Here is a 16,845-nt window from a genome sequence, read left to right on the forward strand (position 1 = left end):
TTTCGTTGCGTTTCACGCAGAGGCAACTTACAAGTAAACATACCCAGCGCTACTTGGAATAAAACTTGCTCATCGATAGAACACTTAAAAATACCGAGCATGTAAACTTTTTTCAATTGACAATAAACACTTTTGACGGGGTGAAATTTACCCCTAAATATGGCTAGGAGTTAGTTTAGGAGATACAATATTCTTTCATTTTAAATTTTAACTACCAAAAATTCAAATAATGATTGAATATTTAAAGAACTAAACAAAGTAAATTGGACGCGTTTTAGGATTTTTCTGAAAATAATTTTAATATGTGTCAACCATCCTTCGCAATCTTACCCCGCCAAGGTGAATGAAGTGCAAACTAAAATCTATCGTAAAACAGTTCTGTAATATATAAATAGACAGCTCATTTTTTTAGCCTTGCAATGGTTTTTGAATTTTCATTCTACTATAATTAGGATAGTAGTTACAGTCATTTCTAAGAACACACTTTTTATTTTGCGCACATTTTGGAGTTTATTTACAGGCCTATATATTAAACAATTTTTAAAATAGAAATCTAAAAATTAGCAGAATTACTTATTTTGTCATATTGGTCCGTCATGCCCAATTTTATTGAAATTGGAGATGCTGAGGTCAAGAAGGTCATTGATCTGACATGGAATTGCTCATTGGCAACTATCCCCGCGGCAGGGTAAGATTGCGAAGGATGGTTTACCGCTATTTACAATATTTTCAGAAAAATCCTGAAACAAGTCAACTTTAGTTCGTTTAGTTTTTTTTTGAATTTTTAATCATTACTTGTATTTTTGTAATTAATTTTAAAATAAAACGAGCTGATGTGTGCATCACATGACTTCCTTTTACTCCATGTTTCCCCATTATTGGCAATTTTAATGTGATTCAATAGTTTACTCTCTATATATCACCAACAGTGGTCAATTTGAAACCAAATATAAAAAAAGTAAAATCTGTGAACTACTTCCCCCAATTAATTCTAATTTGAATTCTGAAACTTTGAATTCAAATTATGTTTTTCGCAATCACGAGTTGCGACAACACCCTACTGATTAGAGTTATTGTGAAACGGCTCCCCCCCCAAGCATGTCCCTTCTCCTGGGTGGTTACGTGTGTATAGTTGTGTGTGTAGGCTTATGTGTGTGCACGTAGGCGTGTGTATGTGTGTAAAGGCGTGCGCACGTAGGGGAGTGTATATGAGCATGCGTGTGTAGGATATGGATGCCACCGCCCAGCAAAAGTGGATTCCGGTGGACAGTGCTCAGGACCAGCCGCGCCGCCGCTGGTGGACGGTGGTGCTGCAGCCCTGGTCCAAGCTGAAAAAGGAACCGTAACGTCAAGGACAGTCAAATAAAAGCAATAAGCAATCGTGATTGCTAAAAAAAATCGCCAAATTTGTCGCCAAGTTGACGACAAAACTTGGCGACCAAAAGACTGGCGATATATCGCCAAGTGTCCGACAAATTATAACACCACTTGAGTTTTACATCGAAATTAACAATGATTTCCCCTCAAAAAGGGACAAAAGACCCCTTTAGAAACACCCGAATGCAACCAAAAGGACAAGGTGCACAACTAGACTCCACTAGGAGTCTATGTACCAAATTTCAACTTTCTAGGATGTTCCGTTCTTGAGTTATGCAACATACATACGCACATTCGCACATACATACGTACATACAGACGTCACGAGAAAGCTCGTTGTAATTAACTCGGAGATCGTCAAAATGGATATTTCGGGTGTCTGTACGTTCCTAGGCACATATCCACGTGTGGTCAGGTTAAAAAAAAAAAAAAAAAACTCAACATTTATTTGGGGGTGAGCAAAATGGAAATTAAGGCCGATTTTTGGGTGAAAATTTTTTCGCGAATACAATACTTCCTTTTTTGTAAAAGGAAGTAATTAGCAGAATTACTTATTTTGTCATATTGGTCCTTCATGCCCAATTTTATTAAAATCGGAAATGATGAGGTCAAGAAGGTCATTGAGCTAACATGAAATTGCTCATTGGCAACTAGCCCCGCGGCAGGGTAAGATTGCGAAGTATGCTTTACCGCTATTAATAGTATTTTCAGAAAAATCCTGAAACAAGTCAACTTTAGTTTGTTTTAGTTTATTTTGAATTTTCAATCATTACTTGTATTTTTGTAATTAATTTTAAAATAAAATAATATATTGCATGTGAAAAGTTTTATTCCAATTGGTGAGTGACGCGTTTACTAGAATTAACTTTTCTTCTAATAAGCCAAATTTATTCGGGCAGCTACTCCACAACGCTGTTAAAACTGAACCAAGTTGACTCAACTAAGTTACTCGATGTGTAGATCGAACGCTTGGCAATCTGAAGGTTCATGAAAGTTGTTGATTTATTCGAGAAATTTTGGCTGGCTTTTTTTTTGGGAAGAGTTCTGAATGCTCCAGAAAGATTCCAGGTTCATTTTGAAAAGTTGCCGACTTTTAGCTGGAAACTCTCCTGTTTTTTTCCCCGATATGTTTCTGGCAGAAATTAGGCACATTAGCTGCCCATTATTTTCCAGGAACGTTTCGGAATTGTTTTTTAAATTGTGTAATCTGCTTATAAAAAATACTTGAGTTCCTGCTTAAATAAAGTGTACTTCCGTTTCACTTGAAAGCTTTACTTGTTCTCATTGTCAGGGCCGATCCTAGGGTGTGGGCCGCCCGTGTGCAAAGACCTAATGTGCCGCCCCTCAAGAGTAATTTGCATATTTTGACTAATCTTTAACGTCTATATAAATCTTTCTTTAAATTTCTATGCCAAGTTCGAATTTAAAAAAAGGGGGGCGAGGAACAAAAGAATGATCTTATAAAAAAGGAAGAAATTTTTTATAGTAAGAAACTTCTTAGGTACAATTTATATCTTTGAAGAAAGTGATAGATACTAACATTTACTAGTCGTAAAAACGCATTTTATAGTCTTTCTTCGATGACATCAGAGAAGGGACGGAGGAAGGGGAAGCGTTGGGGGAGGTGTCATGGATTCAGGGGAGGAGGATTGCTCCAAGAAAATTATCGAAATTGGCGTATGAAAAATATTTTTAGTTAATCTTTAGTTGTGTTTGGTTGCAAGGACAAAAGAGTCAAGTATATTCAAGGTGCATGGAGAAATTTTCGAAAATGACGTCAAATATCGCAATTTTAGGAACTTTTTCGAGACTTCAGGTGAAAGTAATGTTGCAGTTCTTTCCTAAAATTCTTTCAAAATTCAAATCAATTTGAAGCTATTTTTACTTCTTTTTCCGAAAAAGGAAGTACTGTATTCGCGAAAAAATTTTCACTCAAAATTCGGCCTTAATTTCCATTTTGCTCACCCCCGAATGAATGTTGAGATTTTTTTTCGACCCGATCACACGTGGATATATGCCTAGGAACGTACAGACACCCGAAATATCCATTTTGACGATCCCCGAGTTAATTACAACGAGTTTTCTCGTGACGTCCGTATGTACGTATGTATGTATGTGCGTATGTGTGTATGTACGTATGTATCTCGCATAACTCAAGAACGGTATGTCCTAGAAAGGTGAAATTTGGTACATAGATTCCTACTGGGGCCTAGTTGCGCATCTTCCCTTTTGGTTGCATTTGGGTCTTCTCAATGGGGTCTTTTACACCTTTTTGGGGGAAATCATTGTTAATTGCAATGCTAACTCAAGTGGTGTTATAATTTGTCAAGCAGTTGGCTATATATCGCCAAGCTTTGGGCCGCCAAGTTTAGTCACCAAGTTAGCAAAAAATTTGGATTTTTTTTTTTAAATTTTTAAGTCTGGTTTTAATTCGGACAATGTTGGTGATACTTTAAGAGTTAACCACTGAATCACTTTAAAATTGCAAATAATGAGGAAATAAATCTGTGTAAAACGTTTCTTTGACTCAGTTCGCAAGAAACTAGAGGTGAAAATATTTAGTGTTTCCTTGCTTACTCCAAGGCGCTATTATCATTAAATTGGCGTAAAAGGAAGTCATGCGATGCAGGCATCAGCTCGTTTAAGACCGTAGCTTAGGAAGGATCGGCGTTCTTCCCGAAAAACTGAAATTTTAAACCCGCAATTTTAGAGTACCTTTGTTGACGTTGCAAGAAGGAGGGAGATTCAATCTTCTCCCATCGAAAGTTTTCGAAATATAAGTTTAAAACGCAAATTTAGGCCGTCTTTGGTGACGGTAGGAGATCTGGCGGTATGAGATCCGGTAATTTCTCGGCACTATTTTTTCAAAAACCCGTTTTTGGCTAGATTTGAAAACAATAGGGGAAACGTGAAAGTATTCCGAACCAAAATATTTTTCGGAACTGAAATCCATTATAGGCTATTTTTGGGAAGGAAGAATTTTGGAGCTCTTGAGCGGATATTTCTAAAATCGCAATTTTATATTATCTTTGGTAACGTTAACAAAACTGGGAAGCTTCTACGGATGTTTCGGATATTTTTCAACATTAATATCTGAAAAATATAACTATAGACTTTTGCCCACCTCACCTCGACGATTGATGGATATGCCCTAGCGCCGTAAAAAGTTACATAAGCCTGGCAGTTCTCCTCCGGAATTCTTTAGAAATATAAGTCCCAAAATCGTATTTTAAGCATTGTTTGATAACGATGGGACTAAGAGCGGGCGGGGGTTCAGTGTGTCCTCACAAACTGTTTTTGAAACTGAAGTCAATTTCAGGCTAGTTTAGGTAGGAAGCTGTGGCTCCACGGAACCGTCTAAAAAAACGAAATTTTCAGGCATAGTGATTGCGTTGGAGAAAAGGGGATCCGAGGTCTTTCCCCAAAAATTCTTGAAACTGCTGTTTGAAAAACGCAATTTTAGTTTGTTTTTCAATACGTTAAGTGAGAAGGGGTGGAATTAGGGGCTTCTCTAAAGATGCTAATTGAGACTGTCTTTGGTAGTAATGTTTGCGAATGGATTTCGGAGTCCTCCACTGCAAAAATTTCAAAAAATGCGAAAGAAATTTTATATGACGTTTGATGATAGGAAGAGCTGTCGTCTGAAAACACGTTTTGGATTTCGGAACCAACATTTTTAGGCTATGTTTGATTAAGTTAAGGTGGAAGAGGTGAATCAGAGACTTAATTGGGTCCTTAAGATCGATGGTTCAACCAGCAAAATTTTCCGAAAGTAAAGTCCTAGAAACGCAATTTTAAGCCTTCCTTATTTTCTTCAAGGAGGTCATGGCATCCTTTTGGATCTTCGTTTTGGAGCTACATTTAAATTTGCTTCCCAGCGCAAGGGCCCTGCCCTCCTACCTGATCTGAAACCGAGCAGTTCATTCAAGATTTTAATCAGAAAAACTGTCGTAAAAGGGAAAAAGTACAACATTTTAGTTCGTCATTCATATATGTTACTCTCAAGGGAGTCGTAATTTTCCACTTTCTCTCCACGCATCCACGATTGTTAAACACAGAGTTTGTTACATAGTTTGTTGTTTGAAATGCTTGCGAGAGTATCTAACCAGTATAGCTTTTTTTTTAATAAATAAAATATGTCTTCATTGTTTAGGTCTATGAAAGCTTGGGGGGGTAAACATTAGTGGCCGCCCTCGGTGCTCCTTTTAGACGGCACCATTTCATGCTTCAGAAGGGGGCCTTTCCCCTCCCCTGTATCTATGCCTGATTACCGGTTCTGTCACAAACTTTGCAACCAAATGAAGCATGTGTGTTAAGAGTAGATATTAATGGACAATAAACCAACACAATATTCCCTAACATTTCCCCCCCCCTTTCTTACTGTTTTTCTTAAACTATGCTATGCTGTCGGGAAATCGACACATACTTTGACAATTGAACATTTAAAAATCAGCCTATTTATTCTACTTATTATAAGTTATCTTGTGAGAAATTCTTGAGGAATTTTGCTTGATTATAAGAATTATATGATGCGGCCTGCGGCCGCCCCTTGCGTTGGCCGCCCTTGTGCGGAGCACACTCTGCACACCTGCTAGGATCGGCCCTGCTCATTGTAACTTTTTTGATTGTTTTACAGGTTTGCTACGCGGAGGCATGGTTATTGGAAAGAAAGAGGAGTCATATACGATAAGCCCCTGCCTTTCTTTGGATCCCTCCTGCGAGCATTTACCAAGGTAGAGCATTTCAAAACCTCAATACATACTTGTATTTCATTCGAACACTTCAGTGGTGAAACTATATGTAATACTATATATGTAATAGCCAATTCACTGATTGAGTAACGCTGACGTCACCAACAATGAAACTTGCGCCATAGCATGATAATTTGATAATATTTTCTGGCAATGATTGACATGCAGGGAAATGCTTTATTTTGAAAAGACTAAACTGTGGTTCTGGTAACTCAACTGTTTTACTGCTAAGACTGTCATTTCAACTATCAAAATATCACCAAACAGGAAATTGCTTCGTTCAAATGTAGAAGCAATTTTCACCCATCATACCTTGACGGGCGATTTTCTAGTGGGGAAATAATGCTATCAAGCTCAAATTATAAACAGAGTACGCTCACCAGTTTTTCGTCAAATCCTCAGAAATTTGTAGTTAAAAAATTTATTTGGATAAATGAAAATTGGATATGGTCAGGTGGGGTAAAATGGGTATAAAATAGCCTACTTTTCACACATAATTTGATACAAATTTATTGTTGAGAGGAGTGTTTATGACTATATGTTTTCTATACCCATTTTACCCCACGCAGGTGAAAATGGGTAGCCTGTGGGGTAAAATGGGTATTGAAGTCTAAGAAGTGATAAAAAAGCATACTATTTGTCCAATACAGTGTGATAATATAGACTTAAGAGTCAGTTAACTAAATTTTACATTTTAATTTAAAAAAAATAGTGGAATAGTGGAAACAGTAAATTTGAGAAAATATTAATGAGGTTTCTTTCAATGCATGATATCCATACTTGTCATTCTTTAAAAAAAGTAATGGCCTCTATTGTTAAATTGTGGCTCATTAATTTTGTTTATTATTTGATGTTTTTCAATGAACTCCATGTCGTCTACACGAGGAAAAATAAAAATCCCCCATTTCGGATTTTTTAAATCGGATTTTTTCATCTCATATTTCCCTCAACAGCCATATATTTGCCAATAAATTCTTTCTTGCTTGTTTCCTCTAAGTATAATATTTATACCCAGGCACCTGTGGTTAAACTTTGCTTCATAAGCATATTTTTAGCAGTTTCTATTCCAGATACCTCCTCTGAATGGAAACTTTCTTTTTCCACTATTTTTTTCTCTTGTTTTTTAATTCATTATTTTTTTCACTTTCAACTCTTAGCCTTCCTGAAACATCTTTGTCAATACTTCCTGTATTTGCCAGCATGCATTTAAGTTGTTTTAAATAACTCATGCAGGTAGTTGTCAAATCTGAAGCTCTTGTTGAAATTGCAGACAATATTGTTCTTTTCAAATCTTTATAAGGTGACTAAATCGTGCTTTGTGACGTATAATTTTCGGATTGAAATGAGAATGTGTTCTGAGAATTTAAAGGTACATTAGAGAAATTGGTAGCATCTGATTGCAATCAAATACAAATGTGACGACCAGCAACAGGCTGAGCCCAGCATATTCTGAGGAAATTGTTATTTTGTGCGCAAGTGCACAAAAACTTTAAAATAAGTATACCACTAGCTTCTTATTATTTGTTATGATGGAGCGAAGTTTATTTTATAAAGTCATGGCATTGCATACTTTTATGTTTCAATCATTTTAAATTAACCACAAATGAATTAATATTCATTTAAACGAAAATATGCTGTTGTATCTTTTAAAACAAATTGCTGGAATGATAAGCCTAACCATATACCTATTTTACCCCATTTTCAAAATATGAGATTAAAAATAGAATTTTTTTTTTCTTCCCTGTAAGTTGAAGCAGCAACAAAAAATGTCCAACTAAAGATATTATGACACATTAATAAAAATTTCTCAAAAATCAGGAGCTGGAGATAGAAGTTTAAGTAGACAACATGCGGCTTGAATTTATCTACTTCAATTTAAAGTGTTACCTCTCACTAAAAAATAATCTATTGGAAAAATATATTTTGTGAAACAGAATTTAGAACATAAGTATAATGTCCCACTCAAAAAATGCAAATTTAATTTACAATAATTTGTTTTTAAAACCATATATTCTGACTACCCATTTTACCCCACTACCCATTTTACCTCACCTGACCCTATTTTGAAACGTGTGTTACACTGCAACTGCTGTGAAAGGCTTGTAAAAATGAAACAAGCTTTTAAAATTTTATGTCTTGATCATATAGCTTTATAACTTACTGATCAAGTAAAGGAAACAGGGTTAATTTCTGCGAACAAACAGTGTGATATTTAGAAAATTTACTAATAGTTTGAGATGAAACACGTTAAGTGAAACAAAAACTATCAAGCTAATTTTTCAGCAGCTAATAATTGATTGAGTCCTTAGATTTTTTTTCAATTAGCAAAAATTTCTCTCTACAAATCTTATACGAGATTGTATTTATTGCTTTTCATCATGCCTTATTTTACAGAAGTAAAGTTTTGCGCAATGAACGGTACCTTATGATCTCCAGTATTTGATATGTTGCTGAAATTTTTATCCACTGCTTTGATTTTAATCAAATCACGCTTCGATATGTTCGAAGATTCGTAAATTGAATTTAGTTAACATTACAAAATGGAGAATTTTCCTTTTTTGCTCATACAAACACACTTTTTAAAAAAAGGAAAAGATAAGAAATTCTCTACCTGACTAGCTTTCGTGATAGTAACATTATTCTATTTCTGAAATACATTTACACTAAAAAGAATAAAATAACAGAATTTTTCAAAATTACTAAGCACTTTTCATAATGCACTCAAAAAGGACAAAATAACTTTTCTGGGTCAAAAAGGAAAATTTAAGTATTCCTGTAGTTTTAAAAAACTCCAAGAAAATGACACCATAAACGAAAAAAAGTGCGGTTCTAGTCTTTTCAAACCAAACATTCCCAATAAGAAAAATATGCATGTTTCAACACTCAAAGTTGTGATTGAAAGCTAGATAATCATAAGAAATTCTCTTCATGACTTGAGCCGCACTTCTCTCCGTTTGCGGTTTCATTTTCTTGGAATTTTTGAAAACTACAGGAAGAATTAAATTTTCCTTTCTGACACAGAAAAGTTATTTAGTCCTTTTGAGTGCATTACGAAAAGTGCTTAGTATTTTCTAAAAATTCTGTTATTTATATTAAAATTGTGTCGATCAGTCGCATGGCATAATTACTTGCTCCTTTTTCCAGCCTGCTCAAGACGTTGAAATTGAAAGATATAATAAGTATGGAAAAATTTATGGGTAAGTTATTTGTTGTATAAAAGTAGGTTCTGAAAAAAATTATTTATACATACAAACATGTACACATATTGTACGTGATTGCATAAAAAAAAAGGAATTTTAAATACTAATTCCGAGTTTATCTACCCAAGTCTGTATTTTTGTCACCCTAACTTCTCGTGAGTGACAAAAAAAACTGACAATCGAATCAGGTATCGATAGATTCGTAATTTTTTAGGCATGATGTTTAGCTAGGCAACATAATTGTACGACTATAATTAGCGGAAACATTCACTGAGACTTCAATTCTCAAAGACGTTTCTACCGTTCAGAACAAAACCACGCTAGCATCCTGCCAATTTCCGTCGTTGGAACCAGGGCTGTGGAGTCGGAGTCGGACTGATTTTGGGGTAAAGGAGTCGGAGTCGTTCGAAAACATGCCGACTCCGACTCCGGGTTTCTTTTTTTCTTAATTTTCACTGACTCTCCTTGAATAAAAAAAGATTGACTACCAATAAATTTTATTACATGTATAAACGAAGACCTACTAATAAGAAATTAACTGTCATTGTGGCAACCAGCTGGCTTGATTGTTTATGGAACTTTCTGTAACAGCTACCAAAGCCGTCTCCTAGTTGGCTTATTTTCTAACTTTATTTATAACTGATAGCAACTATCAGAAAACAGTTTTGTCACCTGATCACTTTTAAATAAAAATAATAATATATTTTTTTCCTCGATCCCAGTTATGAAGTAGTAAAATTGCGCTTGAACTAGCCGAGAAATTTCTGAGGGTGTTTGGTAAATTCAAATAAGTGTTGATATGAAAGCGCAAATCCAAAAGATCCGATAAAATATAAATGTTTTTTTTTTTTTTTTAATCTAAAGACTTTATCCAAGAACGCTTGGTTATCAATGAAAAGTACAAAATAAAACAAATACATGATTTATTGGTCACAACATTTAATTGTAATTAATCCTAAAATCTTCCTATTAAAGTTAATTTTGAAGCTGCCAATAAAATTAAAATTAAAAATTGAGCCAAGAAATGTAGGTATAGTAAAAGCTATTCGTACAAAGCTGCATACCACCGCATTTATGTAAAATTTACTCCAGACGTACATGTACCCGACAATCCGACGTCTCTCCGCAATGTAGTGCAATATTTTTGTTAAATTTTTTAAGATGAAATAAAAGATTTATTGTAGGGAGAAGTTTTCAGAATTAAATTATTTCAATTTTTATAAATTCTGAAATTAATTTGAGGTGTCATCCTTCAGATGGGCGCTTACCCGGGGAGGGAGGGGGGGGGATCACCCCTCTCAAGAAAAGTTTTTTGACTTATCAAAAAAGTTTTTTTTCCTCTCAAAACTCTTTCTCTCATTCTTCCATGTGCTTTCAAAAATTGCCATAAAATGAATCAAAAAGTGTACCAGAAGGACATTTTAGAAGTTGTTGCAACAATGTAGACCGGACCTTTCGATTCAACTCCACACCAGTTCATATGGCCAAAAAGACAAGTGGTGCAAAGGCGCATTGTTTTTGAGATATCATCTTTAAGTGGACGATCTACTAGCTAGACCTCAATCCCATTTATTACATGGTAAGACCTATTTTAGAGTCAAAGGTCTACCCTGAACTACACATAAGTTTGAACTCTCTAAACCAATTGCTATTATAGGGAATAGGATAGACTAAATGACTTGCGGCCGTTGAATAAAAATTTCAGTAAGTAATTGCACCTCTGTATTACTGCAAAAGGCTGCCAGTTTGAAACTAATTAAATTTATCGATTGCTAAAGATCTACTCAGGTTATTATTTTAGTATTTTGTTACCTTATTTATTTTTAATGAAGTTACATAGAAAATTGCTTGTCCGGGTTTGTTTGTCGCACCCTGTACATTTGATTCACATAGTCAGCAGAAACATAGTTCTGTGATTACAGTTATGGTTGTCTGTTTCATGAAGAAGAAAAACAAATACTTCACTAAAGATATCGGTTTAATTTTTTATGCAAAAAGTATTAAATGTTTTTTGATCCATTTGCAAATTGTATTGTCATACAACAACTTGCATTACCAAAGCTAGACAGTATTTTAACATTCAAGAAGGGGGGGGGGGCAGGATACAGCATCAGAATTTAAGTACGAAAAATTTCTAATTTTATCACTTTTTGCTGAAAATTTCAATTAAAATTTCCTGAAAAGTTGAAAAAAATTCAATTTTTCCGGAGTGGAAATAAACCACTTCGGAAAAAAACGGGTTTTTTTTCCGTTTTTTTCGGAAATTTTCCGGTTTTTTCCGACTGTTTTCATCTTTACAAATAACACAATTATCAACAACGTCCTGTAAAAACTGTTATATTTTATTCATTTTCGAATTGAAATAAAATGCGAAAAATGTATGTTTTTTAAATTTTTAGTCTCTCTCTCTCTCACACGCACACATTCTCTTTATAGATTAAGTAAGCTGAATAAATTCATTGTAGTACCATACATTATGACGAGCTCTCCCGAAAACGCAAAAGATATATTGTTCAAAGTTTTTTAAAAACATTTGAAACATTAAAATAGTAAGAAGTGACTTTTGTTTCTGTTTAGGCATTTTGAAGGATCTCGTCCCGTCATCTCAATAGGAGATCCAGCCCTCTTGAAGAACATTTTGGTCAAGGACTTCCCTTCTTTTTCGTCCCGAAGAGTAAGTAATTGTAATGTAAAATGGATCACATAACTGCATGCCATCTGGAGAGGAATTGCTCAAAAGGACTAAAATCGTATACAATTAAACATTTAGAAGCTATGAATACGCTAAATAATGAAACTGCTTATGCGAAGGCTTTGAAATTCTAATCCGCAAACTTTTTGTGTGATGAAAAGTCGCACATGCGCTCTTCTCACTTTCTTTTTTTTTTTCGTTGTCCGTGGTTGCGCGTTGTACAGTCGAATCCCGACTTACGCGAGGGATGCGTTCCAAGACTCCTCGCGTAAATCGAAATTTCGCGTTGTGGAAAAATGTTGTGTCATATGATTTTTTTATTAACATACCCAATCATTTTAGACATTCAAACACGTTTTAAACTGTTTTTGACCATTTGTTAACTATATATTACCGTTTCTTACATAAAGAGCTGAATTTTTACCGTATTTTTTAAAAGTTGCATTATTCAACATAAAATACTCTTACAATGCACAAAATTAATGATCAATAGGAGACAGATACATAAAAATAGAACAGTACGGAATTATCCGTATAGTATGTAGTAATAAAAAAGCACTGCACTGCAATAGTATATACAATAAGTTACATTTATAACTTAAAAATTGAAGATGATGATTTATCCTGCGCAATCTGATCGTCATTCCAATATATTTTTAAATACAGTAGCTTCACAATTGCTTTTATATTACTTACATACATGGTAATATCCCTCTGGGACCCCCTGGACTTATACAGATTGCCTTCTTTTGACTTTTAATTATACGTGTGAAAGATTCACCCATTTACCTAATTGTCGTGCTACCTTCGACCCACTTTCTAGTTGTTCAAGCTTAACAAGAGTCTTTACCTTTTCTTAAATGTTCTCAAACTTTTGGTTTTTGTTTCCGTCTTCAAACTTAACATGAAACAGTGTGCCTAGGTGCCACAATATTTCATCACTTTTCATATTTAGAGTAAATAAATGTAAAATGAGGAATGGTGATACATACACACTAAGAATGCTATGTTTATAGTGCGGTATATGGGAACTTGCGCAATCAGTGATGCTGAAAGGATGAAAGTGCATTCACGAATTAGTGTTTAGTAGTCAATAACAAAACCGAAACTTAACATCACAATTCCTTTCCAAATATTTTCGTGTTAAGAGCGAAAAATTCTCTTTAGCTCTAAAATTCGTTGCTCCGGAAAAACTCGCGTTATGGTCATTTCGCGTAAGTCGGATCGCGTTGTAGCGGGAGTGGACTGTACTTCGTTCAGGCGGCGTGGTGATCAGTGAGTAGTACAGCAGTTGGTTATCAACAGAGCATTTGTTGAAATACGTGTGTATAGCCACCGCACTCCGAGTGGTGTTTAGGGATCTCGTTGTTTATAATATACTAGCAGTATCCGCACAGCGATGCCCGTGTTAAAAATTTAATGAAAGTCCGTCTAATAAAAAAATTGACGCCCCCTCCCCCTCTTATGTGAAATGATAATTTTTCTTTGTATAAAATGCATACACACCTTTTCAAAAAAAAAAAAAAAAACGATTAAAGGTTTTTTTTAATTTAAAACTTTTTGTCAAATCATTAAATTAGATTTACGGTTGTTTAAAACTCATTTAGCGAGTGAAGCGGTTTTTACTGCAATTTAAAATATTTCGCCAAATAAACAAAGACATCAAATAATATCTTTCAAATGTAAAAATAGTTCAGCAACTCTATTGTTTATCGCCAAACTCGCCAAGCAAACATGCTATCATAATCCATCCTTCTAACGAAAAAAAAAAAAAAAATCCAGTGGAACATTCAAAATTTATCGTCAGAAAAAAAGAGGAAAATGCCGTATATTTCACTTGGATAAAAACAAACCAAAAGTTTCTTTTCTTTCAAAACAAATCACCAGAACAATGAATTACATTTACGGTTGCTTTAAAACAATAATCCTAGACTGAACTGCTCAGCGCCTGAAGCGCCAAGCGACCACGCTACCGGAACCAAGCCCTTTTGCGAGTGAAGCGAATGTTTTTTCTTTGGAAATAATAAATGTTTCACCAAACAAACAAAAAGTATAAAAGCACATTAACAGTAGCTTTCAAATCTTTATACAATATTAAGAGCTGTATTGCCCGGCTTTGCCCGGTCTACCTTGGGAATAAAAATTATGTCAAGTGACATACACTGCCGTGCTAAGCACAGATGTGGTATCTGCACATTTTATCAAAATTGAGTTATTGTCACCAGGTGGTCGTTAGTAATTTAATTTACCTAAATGTCAAGTTTTTTGGCAATTTGTGAACGCGAAATATTAAAAAAAGCTCTAAGAAAAAAGTCGTAACTGCAAATTTGCTTAGTTTGCTAAGGCAATTTGAACGTAAGTGACAAATACTAAACCTTTAAAGTGGTATCTGCGCAGTTACCACTTTTTTCCTTAGTAATTTGTAGATACGACTTTTATACCTTAGTAAAGCAGCATATTTGATAATGTAGCAGTTTATTGTAACACAGAATATTAAAAGTAGTTTACCGTTGAATACAGGTTGATAATAAAAACTAATGCAACTTTGCATAATTGTTAAAGTAAATATTCAGCTTTTTCCATTTAAATGTTTATTTAAAATGTAAATACTAAAAACGAAATGCATGTAAAATATTCCTATCTAATTCTTTCATGCAAAAAAACGCATTTCATTCTACGGTCCGTAATATTTTTATTTAAGTATCGTCTGCCGCCAAAATTATCTTCATGCTCGGTAAAAATGAATCTAGAAAATAAAACATTGTAAAAAGAACATTCTTTGAATATAAAAAACAGAAAATTCTTATGGATTACAGTTTTAACTGTCCGGAGTTTTGAAAATGGTATCGTTCAGAAGGTAGAATCTGTTAGATTTGTATTAACAAAATAAAGCGAACCAGCTAAGTTCAAAGAAAGCAGATGTTTTCAGTATTATTTTATGATAAATTGAGCACGTTTTTCCAAGCTACTTTTGTCGTATCTGTGCAGATACCACTAAAAATGCCTAGTAATTGTCACTTACGGTGAAAATAGCTTAGTATATGGAAAGGTTTTGAAAAGAAAATTTGTCGTAACTGCATTTATTAATTTTAAATTAAGATTTTTACAAAAATACTCTCTTACGGTTTTTAGATAAATTATTTACAAAACAACTACCTCAAGTTGAGCATTTAATTAAGTCATAAAGCAAAGAAACGAGTTGTAAAACTTTAATCATCAATTTCTCATTTTGAGCTCTACTGCAGATACCACATCTGTGCTTAGCACGGCAGTACACTCATGTTTGTGAAAATTGCAACACCATGAAGGAAGCATCATAGTTGAATGAAATTTATTACACAGTTGAGTGGTAATGGTACAAATAAATGATTACATTTTCAAACCAAACAAACAATAAAAAGAGATAGAAATTAGTATTTTGTGTGAACACCACGCGCCGCAATAAGAGCTGCTACACGAGTTGGCATGGAGTGAAACTAATTTTGAATATCTGCCAGCTGAAGAGTATTCCTTTTGTTTGTATGCGAACCAAAGTTCGTCTGTCGATGCAACAGGACGAGGATCACGAGCGAGACGCCGCCCAACGAAATCCCACACATGTTCAATCGGTGACATATCCGGGGAATATGCAGGCGAAGGAAGAAGCTATACCTGCTGCGAATCGAGGTAGGATTTGACAGCCTTGGCGACATGTGGACGGGCATTATCCTGCCGGAATACAACCCCTGGCAATCCTTGCAGGAAAGGAATAGCTTGGGGCTGTAAGACTTCGTTTATGTATCAGGTACTGTTCAAATTGCTCACAATTCGTAGCAATTGTGATCGTCCATGATATGCTATGGCACCCCAGACCATAACTCCGGGTATTCGTCCACTGTGGCGTTCGATAATGCACTCCGGAATGTGCAGTTCACAGGCATAGCTCCTGACACGAATTCGGTCATCATGGTGCCACAAATTGAAGCGGGATTCATCAGAAAAGACGACCTGCTGTCAATCAGCACGCCAGCTCCTATGACATTGGCCCATTGTAGCCGCAGGTGGCGATGTTTTGCGTGAGAGGAATCCTGTATAAAGGAATCCTTGCGCGCAGCCCACGCTGCACCAGACGTCTCCGAATTGATGAAGCACACAATGAAACATCTGTAGCTGTTGACCACTGTGCTGCAAATTCTCTAGAAGAAACTGTGCGGTCCGTCAGCGCCATACGCACCAGGTGTCTGTTATCGCGAGCTGACGTCACATTTCGGGGTCCACTTCCGGATTTCCGAGCTGTCCGACCCTATCGTCCGTCCACTGCTTCCAAACACGCATGATTGTGTTGCTGCTACGCTGTACACGAGCGGCTACTGCACGATAAGACAATCCAGCTTCACGAAGGCCGACGATTCTGACCCGTTTAAACTCCGAAATTTGCTCAAATTTTGCTTTCTTTCGTCGAAGAGACATAGTAAAGATTCAGTTGACGGTTTACTCTAGCATATAACCACCGATAATCATACATGCCTCGCTACAACCGTCTATTTATATTCGGTTCGATCCGCTGTTCAGAGGGCGCTGTTCAGCATACGCATGCTTTATCGGTCTGCAATTCTAATCATCTCGTGTCCACTACCTCCAACAGTTCTAACGGAACAGTCCGAACGGTTCACCTAGGCAGCGAAACGGCTCGTCGACGAGCCTGCAATTTTCATGCCGATTATCAAACTTCCCTCAAACTCGTTTTACTGTAAGAAACGCTTTCTATCTCGTCTAATTGGCATCCTTTACTCATTAAAGTTATCCGATAATCCGGATGTAATCGCAACATTTAAAAATCTTAAAT

At 35.5% G+C, this 16,845-nt stretch overlaps 1 protein-coding gene across 1 annotated transcript in view; it reads left to right on the forward strand.

Annotated features, from left to right (window-relative positions):
• Window positions 1-16,845, forward strand: part of LOC129222876 (cytochrome P450 3A2-like) — a 45,132-nt gene that overhangs the window by 1,733 nt on the left and 26,554 nt on the right. Inside the window, exons 2-4 of the mRNA XM_054857435.1 lie at window positions 6,014-6,110; window positions 9,273-9,325; window positions 11,906-12,002. Coding sequence (XP_054713410.1) covers window positions 6,014-6,110; window positions 9,273-9,325; window positions 11,906-12,002 — 247 coding nt within the window. The remainder of the gene's footprint in view (window positions 1-6,013; window positions 6,111-9,272; window positions 9,326-11,905; window positions 12,003-16,845) is intronic.

The sequence above is a fragment of the Uloborus diversus genome, chromosome 5, assembly GCF_026930045.1.
Source record: "Uloborus diversus isolate 005 chromosome 5, Udiv.v.3.1, whole genome shotgun sequence".
Classification (NCBI taxonomy): domain Eukaryota; kingdom Metazoa; phylum Arthropoda; class Arachnida; order Araneae; family Uloboridae; genus Uloborus; species Uloborus diversus.